General features: G+C 32.9%; 1 protein-coding gene across 4 annotated transcripts in view; it reads left to right on the top strand.

Annotated features, from left to right (window-relative positions):
- SNTG1 (syntrophin gamma 1) overlaps positions 1–18,052 on the top strand; it is a 922,421-nt gene that overhangs the window by 701,475 nt on the left and 202,894 nt on the right. For all 4 annotated transcript variants that reach the window (XM_078072397.1, XM_078072398.1, XM_078072399.1 and 1 more), the window contains 2 exons: positions 5,185–5,267; positions 10,932–11,062. In XM_078072397.1, the coding sequence (XP_077928523.1) occupies positions 5,185–5,267; positions 10,932–11,062 (214 nt within the window). The remainder of the gene's footprint in view (positions 1–5,184; positions 5,268–10,931; positions 11,063–18,052) is intronic.

The following is an 18,052-nucleotide window of genomic DNA, read 5'->3' as shown; positions in this document are numbered from 1 at the left end:
TGTATCTCTATTATATTTCATTCACAATATTTGATTAATATATTTTCTCTAACTTGTAGAATTATATACTGTTATTTAGCTACTGGACTTAATAAACAAGCACTTACACTTAAGTCATCCTGATGAGGCTAGGGAGATTGAAGGAAGCACCAGTCTATGTGGAAACTCCTAAGGGTTACTTAAAAATCTCTGTATCAGTTTCTACATTAAGAAAGAAAATATCATCTAACATTTTTGCTAAAAATCAAAGAAGAATATATCTTTGAGGCATAATTTGCATGCAATGAAATGCAAAGCTCCTAAATGAACAATTGGATTGGTTCTGACAATGCACACATTTGCTTAATCTACATGCCTTAAATCACAGAAAGGTCCTTCTGTGCCACTTCTCAATAAATAACACCCACAGAAATAGCCATTAATTTAATTTTTTAGCATCATATTTCTTTTTGCTTCTTCTAGAACTTTTTTAGAATGGAATTATATTGTATTTACTCTTTTATGTCTGGCTTCTTTCATAATGAAAATCACTTGTGTGATTTTCAGATGTTTGTTCATTTACATTGCTGTGTAATATTCCATTAGATGAATATACTAAAATTTGCTAATCATTCTCCTATTGATAGATAACAGAGCTGTTTCCTGTAGTTTGGCACTATAAATAAAGCTATTATGAACATTCTTGTGTAAGGCTTTTGAAAGTCTTCCAATTTTATGTCACTACCATAAGTACTTAGGAGTGGAATTGCTAAGTCACCAGGTAGATATATAATTAACTTGTTAACTAATTGCCAAAAAATATTTCTAAATTGGACATATATTTAAAAACCTCTTACTCTCTGCTCCAGCAATGTATGAGAATTCTGATTGCTCTACACTTATCCCAATATTTTATGATCAAGGATTTTTTTTTTTAGATATTCTATCGAGTGTGCAGAGGTAGTTTATTATAGTTATAATTTGCATTTCCCTGAAGACTAATTATGATCAGCTCTTTATCATGTACCATTTGCATTTATTATTAGAGATTTGCATATATTATTTTGTAAGGTGTCTGCTCAAGTTTTGCCCATTTTTCTATTGGTATGTCTTTATAAAATTGTACTGCAGGAGTTTAAGAAAATATTCTGTATATAATCTTTGTCAGCTATATGTATCACAAATATTTTCTCTCAGTCTATACATAACTACATATTTTACCTAAAAGTGTCTTAGGTTTGCAGAAGTTTTTTTTGACAAAGTCTAATTTACTATTTTGTTGTTTTTCTTTTGCATATGGTTATTGTTTTCTATATCTTCTCTAGAAGATATTTCTATAAGAAATATTTGCCTACTCCAAGGTTGCAAGGAGATTCTCCTACATTTTTCCTAGAAGCTTTATGACATTGGGTTTTATGTTTAAGTTTAGAATCCATCTTATATTAATTAATTTTTGAGTCTGAGCTAGGAATTTAGAATCAAGAAATGACTTTCTTATTTCCATTAATTTTTGTGTCCATTTTTTCACCATAACTACAGTGTTGATCACCAAGGATAGGTTTTCCAATTTTGCAATTTTTCAAGATTATTTACCTATTGTAGACCCTTTACGTTACTGTGTATATTTTAAAAATAGCACGTCAATTTCTACAAAATCCAATTATGATTCTGAATGGGACTAAGTTGGATTTATAGATAATTTTGAGAATTAACATATTAACAACTTTAAATCTTTCAATCCATGAACATGATATAACTTTCTATTTATTTATGTTTTAATTTTTCTCAGCAACATTTTAGTGTTTTCAGTGGGAAAGTCATGTGTATCTTTTATTAAATTTATTTCTAAGCATTTTTTATTCTACTGTAAATGGTATTTTAAAAAATTTAATTGTCCAGTTATTGTGGCTAACACATAGAAGTACAGTTTATTTTTATACATACACTTATTCTGCATCATAGGCTTAACTTTCTATTAGTTCTGTAGGATTTTTGTTATATTCTTTAACACTTTCTACTTACAGTTATGTTATTTGCAAATAATGAATTCTGCTTCTTTCTTTCCAATCTATATTTTTTAAATTCATTTTTCTTGACCATTGCAATGGTTAGGACTTCCAGTAAAATGTTATATAAAGTACTGAGAATAGACATCTTTTTCTTGCTGAAGATATTAGAGGAGAAATTTCCAGTCTTTTACCATTAAGTATTATATTAGCCATAGTTGCTCACACATGCCCTTTATTAGGTTGATGTTCTTTTATTCCTGGGTTACTGAGGATTTTTCTTTTTCTTTTTAACATAAGTTGATGTTGAATTGTCATGAATATTTTTTACATCCATTGAGATATTATATTTTTAATCATTTTTGTTTATTCTGCTGATATGGTGAATTTTTAAATATTTATTTTGAATGCCAAATTAAGCCTGAATTCCTAGGATAAACACCACTGGTCATGAAATGTTAAGTTTTTTGTTTTTTTTTTTAATGTATTGCTGGTTTCAATTTGCTAAAACATTAAGACTTAAAAATATAGATATATGCGGGGCATCTGGGTGGCTCAGTCAGTTAAGCGTCTGCCTTCTGCTCAGGTCATGATCCCAGGGTCCTGCTCAAGATTAGGGAACATTGGGCTCCTTTCTCAGTGGGCAGTCTGCTTCTCCCTCTCCCTCCGCCCTTCCCCCCTGCTCGTTCTCTCTCTCTCTCTCTTTCGCTCTCTCTCAAATAAATAAATATATAAACAAATAAGAAAAACTTAAAAAAAATATGTCCATGAGGGATATTCATATGTACATTTTTGTAAAGTTTTAGTGCGATTTTGGTACCAGGGTTTTTAATGTCTTCATGTAACTGGTGGAGTGGTAACTCCTTTATTTCCACGAAGATGTTACTTACCAGTAGTAATATATTTTTCTTAAATAATTTAATAAATTCACCAAAAGGCAACAACACCTTAGAATTATAATTTTTATTTTGTATGAATTCATCTCTTGAATTCTAATAGGACTTTTTCTGATACTTTTTCTTCTTATATAAGTTTTGGTAAAATGTTTTTCAAGACTTTTTTTTCCATTTTAACTAAGTTATGAATTTATTTACATGAAATTATTCATCATATCCTTTTATCATTTCTATTAATGTTTGCTGGCTTGCAGTAATACCACCTTCTTCATTCCTGATATTAATAACTTGTATTTTCTCACTCTTTTACTACATCATTTTTGCTATGAGCTTTATTTATTTATTTATTTTTTTTTAATATTTTATTTATTTGACAGAGAGAGACACAGTGAGAGAGGGAACACAAGCAGGGGGAGTGGGAGAGGGAGAAGCAGGCTTCCCGCCGAGCAGGGAGCCCGATGTGGGGCTCGATCCCGGGACCCTGGGATCATGACCCGAGCCGAAGGCAGACGCTTAACGACTGAGCCACCCAGGCGCCCCTTTTTTTATTTTTTTTTATTTTTTTATTTTTTTTTTAAATTTTTGCGATGAGCTTTATTAATCTTTCCAAAGAACCCATTTTTGTCTTGGTTAATTTTGTCTATTATTTTGTTCAGATTCTTACTATTTTCCACTTCTTTTTTATTATTTTCTGTCTTCTTTACTTTGATATAATTTGCTCTTTCATCTCTAACTTCTTAAGATGAAACTATAGATCATTGTGTTTGTACCTTTCTTTTCTGTATACATTTAAATCTTTGAATTTCTTTTTTTAATTTTTTTAAATTTTATTTTATTATGTTATGTTAATCACCATACATTACATCATTAGTTTTTGATGTAGTGGTCCATGATTCATTGTTTGCTTATAACACCCAGTGCTCTATTCAATACGTGCCCTCTTTAATACCCATCACCAGGCTAACTCATCCTCCCACCCCCCTCCTCTCTAGAACCCTCAGTTTGTTTCTCAGAGTCCATAGTCTCATGGTTCGTCTCCCCCTCCGATTCCCCCCCTTCATTTTTCCCTTCCTGCTATCTTCTTCGTTTTTTTATTTTAACATATAATGTATTATTTGTTTCAGAGGTACAGGTCTGTGATTCAACAGTCTTAGACAATTCACAGAGCTTTGAATTTCACTCAAAAGACTGCTTTGGATCTGTCACAAAACTTGACATATCATTTTATTCTGTTCAAAATGTATATACATTTTAAAGTAATATGTTTATATATTAAAATATTGTCTCATAAGAGATAAATGCAGATAAATATCAAAAGAAAAAATTATCTAAAACAAAGTATGAAATTGTTAAGATTTAAAAAGTGAAAAGCTATAAGAAAAAAAAAGTGAAAAACTATATTCATGCTAGTTTGGTAGAAAAGCCTGTGATCCCCTTCTTAACACCAGGAAAGCTATGAAACTTTAGAGTGATTAAAAAGGAGAGCAAAATCACTTTTTTTTTCAACATTTTAATTTTAAGAGTGTTACCTATGACCTCTGATGTTTTAAGTATAATATCTCAAGTAAAAATTGAGAGTCAATTATATTAATAATTCATATTTATCAATATCAGCACCTTCAAAATATATGTTTTCCAAAAAAAGCAATTAACCAAAAATCAAGAAATATGTATTCTAATCCTAAATGTAAAAATTACTGAATTGTGAAATCTGTTTAAGACATATGATACTCATATTTAGAGATAGATATTAATAAGTTTCTTATGAGAATCTGATATGAAGATTTTTAGTTTCAATTTCACCAATTTACATAGCATGAATGAAGTCATTTCCAACTATAGCATATACCAAGAGCATTTGTAAAGAGCCCATACACACTTTTTTTGCATCATGGAAAATTATGGTATCTAAAAATATGACGTATCAGTAGGTTGAAACATAACAATAAATAGAATTTTGTAGACAAACCGAATTCTGCACAATTATAAGTATGGTTCATAAGTGTAGGTCACTTTGGATAATGAAATGAAATAATAATTTTATAAGGTTATATGTTTTTATTAATAAAGCCTTGCAATATATCTGAACTCAAAGATCAATACATGGTTCTCTTTCAGGGTCCCACTTTAGTCACTTAGCCTACTTGCAAAACTCTGGCTTTCATATAAGTGAAATAAAAATTAATTTTACTGCCTGATTTTCTTGACATTACTGAGTATATGGAAAAATATAATGTAGAATGCATCAGTCTAGAATATTTTGGTGTTCTAACCAGTGGGGTGTTGTGATTTTTTTCCTGCAGGTGCTCCAAGTGACCAGAGCAGTGGCACCTCCTCTCCACTTTGTGACAGTGGCTTGCATCTCAACTATCATCCCAACAATACAGTAAGATGACCAAGGCATAGTTCAGATTAATAAGGAGATAACACAAAGAAAAGAGTAATATATAAAATATATATTGAATATATATATATATTATCTATGTGAATAGTCATAGTTTGCAAAAACTGCTAATGAATCTCGTTGCTCTGATATAGTTGAGATCCTTGTTTGCTTCATCCTTTAAGAGTTAGGAGTTAAGATAAGCCAGGAAGGAAAAAATAAATAAATATTTTTTAATGTCATTTTTCTCCTCTCAAGTCTGCATTAAGCCTTTTGTAAGCTATAGAGACTTAACTTAGTGAGTTCACACATAACATCACATAATCATTTTATAACAGTGTACACTGTATGTAATTTCATGCTCTAAATGATTTGACATGATTTTTATCATTTTTCTTTTGAAATCATTTAGCTGAAAGTGGCTGTTTAATTTTCCATTTGGTAGGATTTCTAAACAATCTGCAGGCATACCAGGAAATTAATGCAAAGAGAGAATAATCTAACATCATGTTAAAATGTCACAAATGTTAAACTATACATGTATTTAATCACTGATAAAATTGGCATGTTTGTTTTATATACATTTAATAAAATGTTAAATTTTCTTTTCCACATGTAATGTGGAGTAAACAGATTTTTTTTGCTTTTTGGATTTTTTTTTTTTTATAAATATGTTTGAAACTCCTTATATTTCACCCTTCAAAACACTCACACATGCTAAAGACAAAACAGTTCTTTCAGGTTATATGTGAATCTAACAAATTTTCCCTGGGATCACAAACATGGAGAGTAGCAGTAGTGCTGATATTAAGTAGAATTTTATTTTTCTATTCTACATATTAGGATATGTAAAAAACACACATCGCTTCTGACTTAAAAGATTCATCTTTCACTTGAAATTCTTGACCTAACTGTGGCACTTTACCTCAACCCACCCCATTCACTGATGACCTCTCCGGAATCACCACTCCCTCCCAGGGTATGGCTGCAGCCAACAACTTGAGACCTTCAGGAGCCCACATCTCTGGCAAGGTTGTTCCTTGTCTCATCCACTGCTTCCCTCAGTCCTCACACGTTTCTCCTGAGAAATTTCCCTTCACATATCATTGACACAAAAGTTCCATCTCAGCTCTGCTCCTCAGACAGGAAGGAAGAGCTCTTTTACTTCAGAATGGGAGGAAACTGTTTAGTCATATTTTTATTCTAATTCTTGTCCTATTACCTTCGGACTCCTCTATAATAATTAGAAGTAGAGAAGTCAATATGGAAGGGCTATAGCTAAGAATCAGTCTAATTTGTTTTTAACTCATCTTGTTGACATACATGAAAACATCTGTGGATTTAATTTCATGAACCATGCCTCTATGTTGTTGTTTGCTATCATGTCCTCCTTTAGAAAGGTATAATTAAGCAATAAAATCACTGAGTAATTCTATAACATGACTGTTCCAAGTAAATCCCTCTCTATAAAATTTAAAAAAAAATTGTAAATTTCCCTTATAGGAATTGGTCTTTCTATTTTCAAGAGGGATTTTTACCTTCATTTTTAGCATTAGGATTGAACATTATTTTGACATTGCTGAAGATCTTTAAAAAGGTGCAGGGTAATTCATGATATTTATCAAATTTTAGAGAATAAGAGCCCAGACATATGTAAATTGAAATAAAGTATATGAAAAATTAAAAAAAAATCAATGTGCTTCAATTAAATGAATTTTTACTGAGAATCTGCTTTGTGGAAACACTCTTCTAGATACCATGGGGAGAAGTTAATTGTGTGTCCTGACCCAAAAAGTTTAAAATTCAGATCTATAGACAAATGCATAAAATTAACTATAATAGAAACAGAAAAAAACAATGGATATTAGCATTCTGATATCAGAGGGAAGGGCTACTCAGGACTTTGAATATCTGATTTAATTGAGCTCAACAAAAATTGAGGGACTATGAACCAAATCTTTGTTCTAATGCCTATAAGAGAGTAAGTCTTTAGGCCCCATCAGGCCCCATTACCTGTCCAGTGCTATCCCGTATTCCTCTTCTGTATCGTGATAGGCTTGGAGGCAGGTATGGAGAGTGAAGGACATTTCTACTCAGAGATTTATAAAATTAGGAGCAATCAAAGGCATGTTTTCTTCTGACCCATCACTAAATAACAATGAACAGGGGGAAATGGGAAGGAAGTATGAATTTAGAAACATATTTTTCCACAGAATGTGTGCACACTATAAACAGTCTCCTTAAGGGAAACATTCAATTCTCTGATGTGTCTAAATCCTCAATTCTATCCTGGACCCAGGTAACTCCATTTTTTAATTCTTAAGCCTTAATTATTCTCTGAAGCAAATTTTGAGTAAGTAGGCACTCTTTTGTTTTCTGAAACAGCATTTTAAGCATATAGGAAAATATATTAACATCACTCCACCATCTTACTAAAAATATGGTCTAGTCCTTCTAGGTTGCCAATTTTAGGGTATACAAGAGTCTTGTGGTTTGCACCCATTGTGGAAGAACAGAATTTGTTTTGTGCTCACCAGGAACCTTACATTCAGATAATTAGCTAACCGAATTCTGAGAAACATTTTTCTTAACTGTATACCTTTAATGAATACTTTTTATGCCAAGTCCTCACAAAATCTGGATCAGTAGTTTGCTCTATATTCAATTCTATTTTGGTATAATCATTGTTCTTGAGGTTATTGTGTGGCAATATACCCTGAAATGTGTTAAGTTTGGGGAAAAGAATCTATTTTAAAGGCAAAGACTATGTAAATATTATTTTTCCCATTCACATTATTACTATTCTAGGAAACAACATTCTTGACATTGAAGAATAAAGCTCTTGAAAAGTAGTTATGAGCCTTAAAACTGTAAAAAACATTTTTTTTTTTTTTTTAAGATTTTATTTATTTGACAGAGCACAAGCAGAGGGAGAGAGAGGGAGAAGCAGGCTCCCTGCTGAGCAAGGAGCCTGATGTGGGACTCGATCCCAGGACCCTGGCATCGTGACCTGGGCCGAAGGCAGCCGCTTAACCGACTGAGCCACCCAGGCGTCCCTAAAAACCATTGTTTTTAGCTCATTTATATATAATTAAAAATAACTCTAAGACTACTGTTAAAGAAAAAACTAGAAAGCAAATTTATATTCAATTTTCATAATTAAATAAAGATAAATAATCTTCAAAGGACATTATAAATAACATCTGTAAAATGAAATACATTAATGCTGATTGACTCAATAGCTGAAATGGGACTTATTTCATATTTTTTATAAGGAGAAAACATAAAAGAAAGTGACATTTGACAACTTTGTTTCATAAAAGTATCAAGTTGAGATGTTACATCAAGGACACATCAAAGATCACATGTATTTTCATATATGAAATATGAAATATTTCATATAAGACTATGAAGTCTTATAAAACATGATTTCTAAAACTTATCTATTAGTGATTATCATTGTCCTCAATATTCCATTGCTTAAGTCTTTTATCTTCTGTTACACTTTCTATGTCATTTGTTCATGGAACATATAAAGTGAGGGGAACTATTTGTGTTTTTCAAGAAAGATGAAGAACCATCTTTAAATAATTTGCCAAAAATCACAGCAAAATTGTGAAATAATCAAGACAAAAATCTGAATTATTCTTTGCGTGGTTTTACCTCTGACTATGAATGGTAAATGTTGTGCTATAATAGATATGATGGCCCTAGAATCATAGAGACTTTTAGGTCTGAATGAATCTGCCTGGCACTGTCATTTGCAGGCTGGCTGACCTGAGCCATTTATTTACTGTAAAACTTCTCAGGAGAGAACCATGTGCACTGGGGTCCTTTAGTTGGTTCCAGACATAATGCTTAATAGTTTAGGGCAGCTTGGTGGGACCTGGGACACTTAACACTTGCTACAGTCTGTTCTGGTCACAGAAACCTAGTCTTTTTACCCTAGTGTGTCACTCAGGATTATTGTTTCTTCAAGTGCCTTCATGCAAAAAAGGTGGAGAAACAATAATTTACTCAGCCTAAAAAAGCTTCAGGTTTTTCTTTTGTGAGAAGAAGCCTTGTGATAGCCTTATCTTTGGAGATAAGCACAATAAAGCACCAAGAGTTTAAATAAATTGCCCCTAGGTTAAAGGACTAGTCAGTTGGGAAATTGGCATTTTTGAACCCAGGTGGTCTGATTTTGATTCAAACCCTGAATCTTCCCCACCTTGTGGCACTGCCACCTAACTGACTCCGTTTCAAATGTTGACCATCTATAACATATGACATCAAGGCCAGAAGAAACATCAACATGAAACCTATGTCTGTGCCTTTGCAATCACCAAATAAGCATGAAAGGCACCGGTGTTGCATCAAAGGCTAGGGGTCTTGGAGACCAATCACCAGTCAGGGGCCCCTCATTGGATGGTCTTTGCAAGTCTACCTTGCCTTCCTACCAGAGTGTTCTCAACAACTCGAAGGATTTAGTAGATTTTTATTGGCACAATTGGTACCAATAACATAATAATGCCAAAGAGTACTCAACCTTCAGTGAAAAATAATGGAAGATTTTTTCCCCTAAGCAATTCTGAAGAAATTAATATCTTAAAGAAAATCTTAGGGGCACCTAACTGGCTCACTTGGTGGAACATGTGATTCTTGATCTCGGGATTGTGGTTTCTGGCCCCATGTTGGGTGTAGAGATTACTTAAAAGTAAAATCATTTAAAAAAAAGAAAATGTTAATAATAATGTTGATACTAATGGAGTTTTAACATCTAGACTAAAATAGGATTTCCTTCCAATATCATCACTCAAAAATTATAGAATCTATAGGTATAAAGAAATGAAATTGTGCCTTGGCCCCTTACAATCCATGCCAACTTAAATATCAACATTATTCCATATACTACTGCCAGGAAGAAATATTAAAGTAAAGCTGAAATAATGTAAGAAGTATGAATCATCATCAAGTGTGAAAAGCCCAAATTTTATTCAAATAGATGTTTCTTCTATATGTAAGGAAAAAGACCCAAACTTCCAATGAAACTTAAAATACATGTAATTTTAAACCAGCACTGGTTGATTTAACATGACTTTAAAACAATATAAGAAAATACAAAGATTTTCTAAACATGAAGTTACAACAATAGACAAAGATGTCCTTGAGTAGTTTTTAAAATTTGTTTTATAAGAATATTTATTCTACTCAATATTTACAAGTAACTGATAAATCACAAGCAGTTATATAACATTGTTTAGTGCTTAGCAGATACTCAGAAAATATTGGCTAATGGAATGAACTACAACTTATTTTTATATTGTCACTTACTACTTCATTGCAGTTACAGCTTGCCCCTTATTTCCCATTCCTGAATGAATTCAGTTCTTTCATCCTTCTATTTTTTTCTTCCTTCTCCCCACTCCATTTTTTCCATATGCTTTCCCTATCATTCTTTATCTCAATGATTCCCTTCTCACTTTCCTATAGAATGCCATTAATAAAGAAATTAACAGATGCAACTTTATTGGCAATGAATATGGATCCCTTTTTGAGGCAGTCTATAAATGTCTTTTGATTATTTAGGAGAAAAAATGATCCCCTCCAAATGAAAAGTATTTGTGACATAGGAACTCAAAACAAAGAACTGAAAAAAAGAATACTGATTGTTTGTATTCTTTTCAGGACACATTGTCATGTTCTTCATGGCCAACATCTCCAGGCTTGAGATGGGAAAAGCGATGGTGTGACCTTAGGCTGATCCCGCTGCTTCATTCACGTTTCTCTCAGTATGTGCCTGGGACAGATTTGAGTCGGTGAGTTCATGCTAGTAGATTCTGATTTTCTGTTCACTGCAAAGAGGCCTACAACTAAACTTTTAACATAATATAGTTTATGACTTTTATTCTCACCACATTTCTAATAGTAGAAAGAAATACAAAAAAATAGTATAACACAGTAAAACATTTATGAATCCAATGACACAAAACATTAAGTTAAGGCCCTGACTCTACTAACTTGCTGTAATAGATTCAGTGTCTTTATATTTATTTTTAAGATTTTATTTATTTATTTGAGAGAGAGGATGAGAGAGAGAGAGAGACTGAGGCAGGGGGAGGGTCAGAGGGAGAAGCAGATTCCCTGCTGAGCAGGGAGCCTGATTTGGGACTCAATACTGGGACTCCAAGACCATGACCAGAGTTGAAGGCAGTCACTTAACCAACTGAGCCACCCAGGCCCCCAATTTGGTGTCCTTAATAGATAGAGTTTTATTGTTGTTTTTTTTTTAGTTTATTTCTTATCTTAGTTTTAGTAAATTGTTTTTTTTTCAAGGAAATTGTATAGTTCATTTACATAGCAAACTTAATTTTCATGCACTTGATAATATTCTCATATTATCTTTTTAAATAAGTGTAGATTATTAGCGATGTCCTGAAGCTCTTCATTATGTGTCATAAATAATGAGTTTCTTCTTCTTTCTTGATTGTTTTCATTCCTTAAATTCTTTGGCTTGACATTTTGTTTTTATAGTTTCTTGAGATCGATGTTCTAGGTGTCCTGAAACTTTTCTGTAACAAGTGGTATAGTAAATATTTTAGGCTTTGCAGGCCTAATTTCTCTGTAACAACTATTGAATTCTGCCTTTGTTTCATAAAAACTGCCATACACAAAATATAAATGAATGTGTATGGCTGTATTCCAATAAAACTTTATTTATAAAAACAGGTGTCAGGCGAGACTTGGTCTGTAGGCCATGGTTTCCTAACCTTTGGTTTGATCATTAATTTTTCAGACTTCCTTTGCTAATTTATGTAGTCAGAACTGCACATTTTCATCAAAGTCTGCTCTAGCTATACCCAGAAATTCAGGTTTATATCTTGATGTATTTACATAGCTTTTCAGTATATCATTTAGTATAGTTTTCTGAGTGGTTGCTCAAGGCACTACAATATACATACATATCTTATCACACCACTGTATTGACGATTTATCACTTTGAATGAAGTATAGTTAGGTCCCTTAATCCCCCCCGCCACTTTGTAAGCATAATTATCTTAATTTCTTCTATATATATCAAGCACCATATCAGGTGGTATTATGATTTTTGCTTCAATCAAAAATGATTTTAAAAACTTATGGACAGAAGGATAGTTTATTATATTTAACCCAGGATTTACCTGTTCCAATATTCTTCTTTCTTTCTAAAGTTTTAAGTCTTCTGTTAACATTTCCTTTCTATTTAAGTTTTTTTTTTTTTTAGCCGTTCTTTAAAGGTAGATTTATTTGCGTCAGATTCTCTTAATTTCCTTTGTCTGAAAATATCTTTTTTATCTTCATTCCTAAGGATAGTTTCCATGGATATAGAAATCAGAGTTGTCAATTCTTACCTTGTATCTGAAAAATGTCATGCACTGCCTTTGGGCCACCCTGATCATTCAAATTGATGCTTCCCTATAAGTAATTTGTTCTTTCTTTCTTCTGGCTTTCAAAGTTTTTTTTTCTTTTTTCTTTTTCTTTCTTTCTTTTTTTTCTTTTTTTGGTTTCCGGAAGTTTAATTATGATGTATCTTTGCATGGATTTCTTTGGGTTTATTCTCTCCTGGCTTCACTCAGCTTCTTAAATCTGTATGTTTATGACTTTTCAGCAAATGATGTTTTTCAGTCATTACTTCTTTAAATACTTTGTTGGTCCCAGTATCTTTTCTCTTCTGTCACTTTGTTAATACAATCTTAGTTCTTATATTATTCTTCCACAGATCCCTGAAAATTTATACTTTTGTTTTTCAATCAACTTTGTTTCTGCTATACAGACTGGGTAAATTCTATTGATTGGTCTTGAAGTTCTCTGATTCTATCTCCTCTTGTTTCCATTCTGCTATTGAATCCATTTGGCATGATTTTATTTTTTTTGTTGTTGATGTGTTTTTCAGTTCTATCATGTCCATTTGGAGTGTGTGTGTGTGTGTGTGTGTGTATTTTCTAATTTTTTATTTGTTTTAAGAACACTTGTAATTGCTTATTCAAGCATTTTTATGATGACTGCTTTAAAATACTTGTCAGATAATTTCAGTATCTCATTCATCTCAGTATTTGTGTGTTTGGATTGTCTTTTATCTTTCAAGTTGTGATAAAACCAGTGATTTTTTAAAAATTTTATCCTGGACTTTTTGGGTATTAAATTATGAGACTCTGGATTCTTTTTAAATCTCCTTTTTAAAGCAAGTAATCCCTTTGTTGACATGTAATGTGAGGGCTGGGTGGGTGTGTATGTTAAGTTCCCTGAATGCCCACTCAAACTGCCTCATTAAAGATGACTGAAGTGTAAGTTTGCCACACTCCTCAGTCCCTCTGACTAAATCCTGGTGAAAGTCAGATGCCAACTGGATCATGCATTGCCTTTGAGTGGAGCGTCAGCTTATTTCCCTAGTTGACCCTACTGTCACCTGGGAAGGTAGAGGGGCAGAACTGATGCATGTTGCTTTATTGCTACAGGATGGGGTAGAGCTCAGCTCTCCATATGAGACCCTGCTGACAGAGACGGAGGGAAAGCTGAGGGCAAGGAGTCCCACCTCCCACCACCTCACTTCACCTTGGTGATGACAGATGGCAGTGGAGGCTAAGCTTCTGGCTAAGCCATGGTGGTTAGCATGGGAGGAGAGATAGAGTACTAACTCCATTTCATGCCACCTCACTCAGTTTAATTGCCACAGGGTGGGAATGGGGGTTAAGTTTCCCACTAGACCCCAGTGACATTACCCCAAGGGAAATGGGAATGCTGCCTACTTCTTTTACATGGGGGTTGGAAGATCAGCTTCCTGCATGGTCCCTTGAACACCACCAGGTGATGGAATCAGAGGAGGTGTAGAGGACTAGCTCCCTGCTTGGCCCTGCTGAAACCTGGAGGAAATGGAACAGTGGTTCCATTGATACTTGATTGTATTAGGGCAGGTTTCCAAAAAAGATTGAATGTGGTTAGGGCACTCATTCCCTAGTCCTTTAGGGAGAACAGACTTTGTTGTAACCCTTTTTTTGTCTTGCTCTTAGTGATTCTGGGTTGCAGACTTCTAGAGCACACTGTCTAAGATGTATGGGAGGCAGCAAGAAAACCCATGAGACTTACCACCTTGTCATTCCTCAAGTCCAAAGGTCCCTAGGCAATCAGCCTTATCCTTTTCATTTCAAGCGTCATCTATACCTGTTGTTGGAGTATGTCCAAGGTTCATTAGTTGTGTTGAGGAGCATCTGAGAGAAATGGGGCTACTTTTTCTTGCCCAGAATTGGAAGTCCACAAGTGTTGATATTCATGAGGCTTTTTTTTTTTTTTAGTATTCATTTAATGATATTTTCTAATTTTTGTTATAATTACTTCTTTGACTCATGGATTATTTTAGATAAAAGTGTATTGCAAAATTTCAAAATATTTTTGGATTTTTCTAATTATTTCTTTTGTTATCACTTTCCAGTATAATTTCATGCAGAATAATTTCATCCAGTGTATGAATAGTTCCAAATGTTCTACATGCACTTAAAAGAATTGGTATTGTCATTTTCTTTAGTGCAGTATTGTACATATTTCAACTAGGTCATATTTGTTCATATTGAGAAAGGTGCATTTCACTTTCCTACTATGATGGTGACTTTGTGTGTTTCTCCTTTTTAGTGTGTCAATATTTATTGTATACATTTAATTTTACATTATTGGATATAAGCAGATTTAGAACCTTATGACTTTTTGATGTAATGTCAAAAATTTTATCATTATGAAATGTCCCATATCTCTGGAATTGTTTCTTGCTTTCGAGAATTACACTGAATATCTACCAGCTAATATTTACATTATATATTCTTTTATCTATTTCTTTCAACTTTCATTAGTCTTACTCTACAAAATGTGTCCTTTCTGAGCAGTATTTATTTTTCTTTTATTTCTTGTTTTAAATCCAAAACAACAATCTTAACCTTCCAGTTGGATTATTTAGTCTAGTTTATTGTAATTACTGGTATCTTTGGGATTATATCTACCATCTTAGTATTTGTTTTCTATTCAACCCTTTAGGTTTTTGTTTTTTATAATTAAACATTTTATCTTGAGATAATTGTATTTTCACATGCAGTTGTATGAAATAATACAGAGATTCTGTTTATTCCTTACCCATTTTCCCAAATGGTAACTTCTTGAAAAACTATAGTACCATACCACATTCAGGAAATGGATAAAATCCACCATTCATTCAGATTTCACATGTGTGAGTGTGTGTGTGTAGCTCTATAGAATTTTTTCTCATGTTCACATTCTCTTATCCACAATCAAGAACAGTTCCTTGAGAACCATAAGAACCTTTCTGTTGCCCTTCTATAACCATGCCAATATCCTTCTCCCCAACATACCCCTGACCTCTGACAATTTATTAATCTGTTCTTCACTTCTATTATTATGTCATTTTAAGAATATTATATAAATGAAATCTTACGTTATGTAACCTTAATGGATTGAATTTTCTTACTTAACATAATTCTCTAGTAATTATTCCAAGTAGTTGCATTTTTCAATCATTAATTTCTTTTTAATTTTTAATAGTATTCCGTGGTATGGATATACTATATTAAAAATATGCACCCCTTGAAAGATATCTGGGGTGTTCCAGTTTGGGGATATTCTAAATTAAGATGTTATGAACATTTGTGTATAGATTTTTACATGAACATACATTTTCATTTCTTTGAGTAAATGCTCAAGAGCTCAATTGTTGAGTTGTATGCATATTTAGTTTTATAAGAAACAGGTACACTGTTTTTTAGACTGGCTGTATAATTCTACATTCCCACCAGCATGTATGAGTGATCTAGTGTCTCTACATCTTTGCCAGCATTTGGTGTCATTGCCATCTTTTTAGTTCTCATTCTAAGTATGTAGCAATATGTCACTGTGACCTGAATTTGCGTATCCTAATTATGTTGAACATCTTTTCATGTGCTCCTTTGTCACACAAAATGTGACAAAGGTGAAATTTGGTGAAATTTCTTTGTCTTTTGACTCTATTGTAATTCACTTATTTTTTTTTTTTTTTTACTATTGAGGCTTGAGAGTTTTATTTATATTCAAGAAAAAATTCTTTGTCTCAACACACTAGTTTTCATATTTCATCTCCTTTATCTTTTTAATGATTTTTTGTCAATAATTAAAAATTATTGTTATTTCCTCTATAATATTTTTATATATGTATCCTTTTTTGTTTGTTTTAGTTATTACCTAAACATTATACCATATGTCTTGGTCCATTTGGACTGCAATAACAAAATGGGTGGTTTATAAATAACAGAAATTTATTTCTTACAGTTCTGGATGCTGGAAGTCCAAGATCAAGGTACTATGATAGTAGAGTTCTCTGGTGAAGGTGGTCTTCCTAATTCATATCTGTTGTCTTCTCTCTGTGTACATACAAAGTGGAAGGGGCTAGGGATTTCTCTGGAGTCACTTTTATAAAACACTAATGCCATTCATGAAAACTCCACTCTTATGGCTTAAGCCACTTAAGCCACTCCCAAAGGCTCCACCTATTAATGCCATCACATTGGTCATTAAGATTTCAACATATAAATTTTTGGGGTGAGGGGAGCAGGGGACACAAACACTCAGACCATAGCATCATACAATTTAATTTAATTTACTAATTTTGCCTTTTCAGAAAATGCTAGAAATTTATTTATTTGTTTATTTATTTTTTTAATATTTTATTTATTCATTTATTTGAAAGAGAGAGAGACAGCGAGAGAGGGAACACAAGCAGGGGGAGTGGGAAAGGGAGAAGCAGGCTTCCCGCCGAGCAGGGAGCCCAATGCAGGGCTCGATCCCAGGACCCTGGGATCATGACCTGAGCCAAAGGCAAATGCTTAATGACTTTGAGCCACCCAGGCGCCCCGGAAAATGCTAGAAATTTAGAACACTTTAACTCTTTATTCCTTTGCTATCTTTGGACATATTTCTTTCTTTCTTTTTTTTTTTAAGGTTTTATTTATTTACTTGAGAGCGAGAAAGAGAGAGAACATTGAAGCAAGGGGGGAGGGGCAGAAGGAGAGGGAGAAGCAGACTCCTGGGTGAGCAGGGAGTCCAATGTGGAGCTTGATCCCAGGACTCTGAGATCATGACCTGAGCTGAAGGCAGACGCTTAACTGAACCACTCAAGCACCCCTGGACATATTTCTGATATGATATTTAATTCTGTATGTATTTTAAATTCCTCAAGATAATATATTATTATTTTCACATAACTCTTCAAATGTATCCTACCTTTAATCTTCCTGTTTTTCTTTGTTTCTTTCTTTTGGTTTTATTTTTCTTCTGCTTTAAGAACTCTCTTAATATTTTTATTAACGATATATTTTTTAAGTGCATATATTTGTTTTGCTTTTATTTTAAAAAATTTACACAGATACATGATGTAGAATCATTTAGCTAAAACAATTTATGAGAAAAAAGAAACTGTTTGGATGAGTCCAGATGACTCCAGATGACTCCCTACATTTTTATTTTTATGGTGCTGCAATACATTGACAGCTTTTAGCAATTGAATTAATTATACTCAATAAATATTACAGTAATAAGCAGTTATAAACATAGCACTATTCAGAGTGGATTGCACAGCAATTCAGATTCAAGAGCTAATTTATTGTTCATTCATTCACTCAATAAATATTGATTTAATGTCTGTAAGTAGGAGGTGTTGTGTTTGGTTCTTTCCTGAAGGAGTTTACAGGCCAGTGGCAGTTGCAACAGTGAGGAGGAAAAAAAATTAATAAAAGAATAAA

Source organism: Halichoerus grypus, chromosome 5, assembly GCF_964656455.1.
Source record: "Halichoerus grypus chromosome 5, mHalGry1.hap1.1, whole genome shotgun sequence".
NCBI classification, from domain to species: Eukaryota; Metazoa; Chordata; class Mammalia; order Carnivora; family Phocidae; genus Halichoerus; species Halichoerus grypus.
This window is presented reverse-complemented; position numbering and strand designations above follow the sequence as displayed.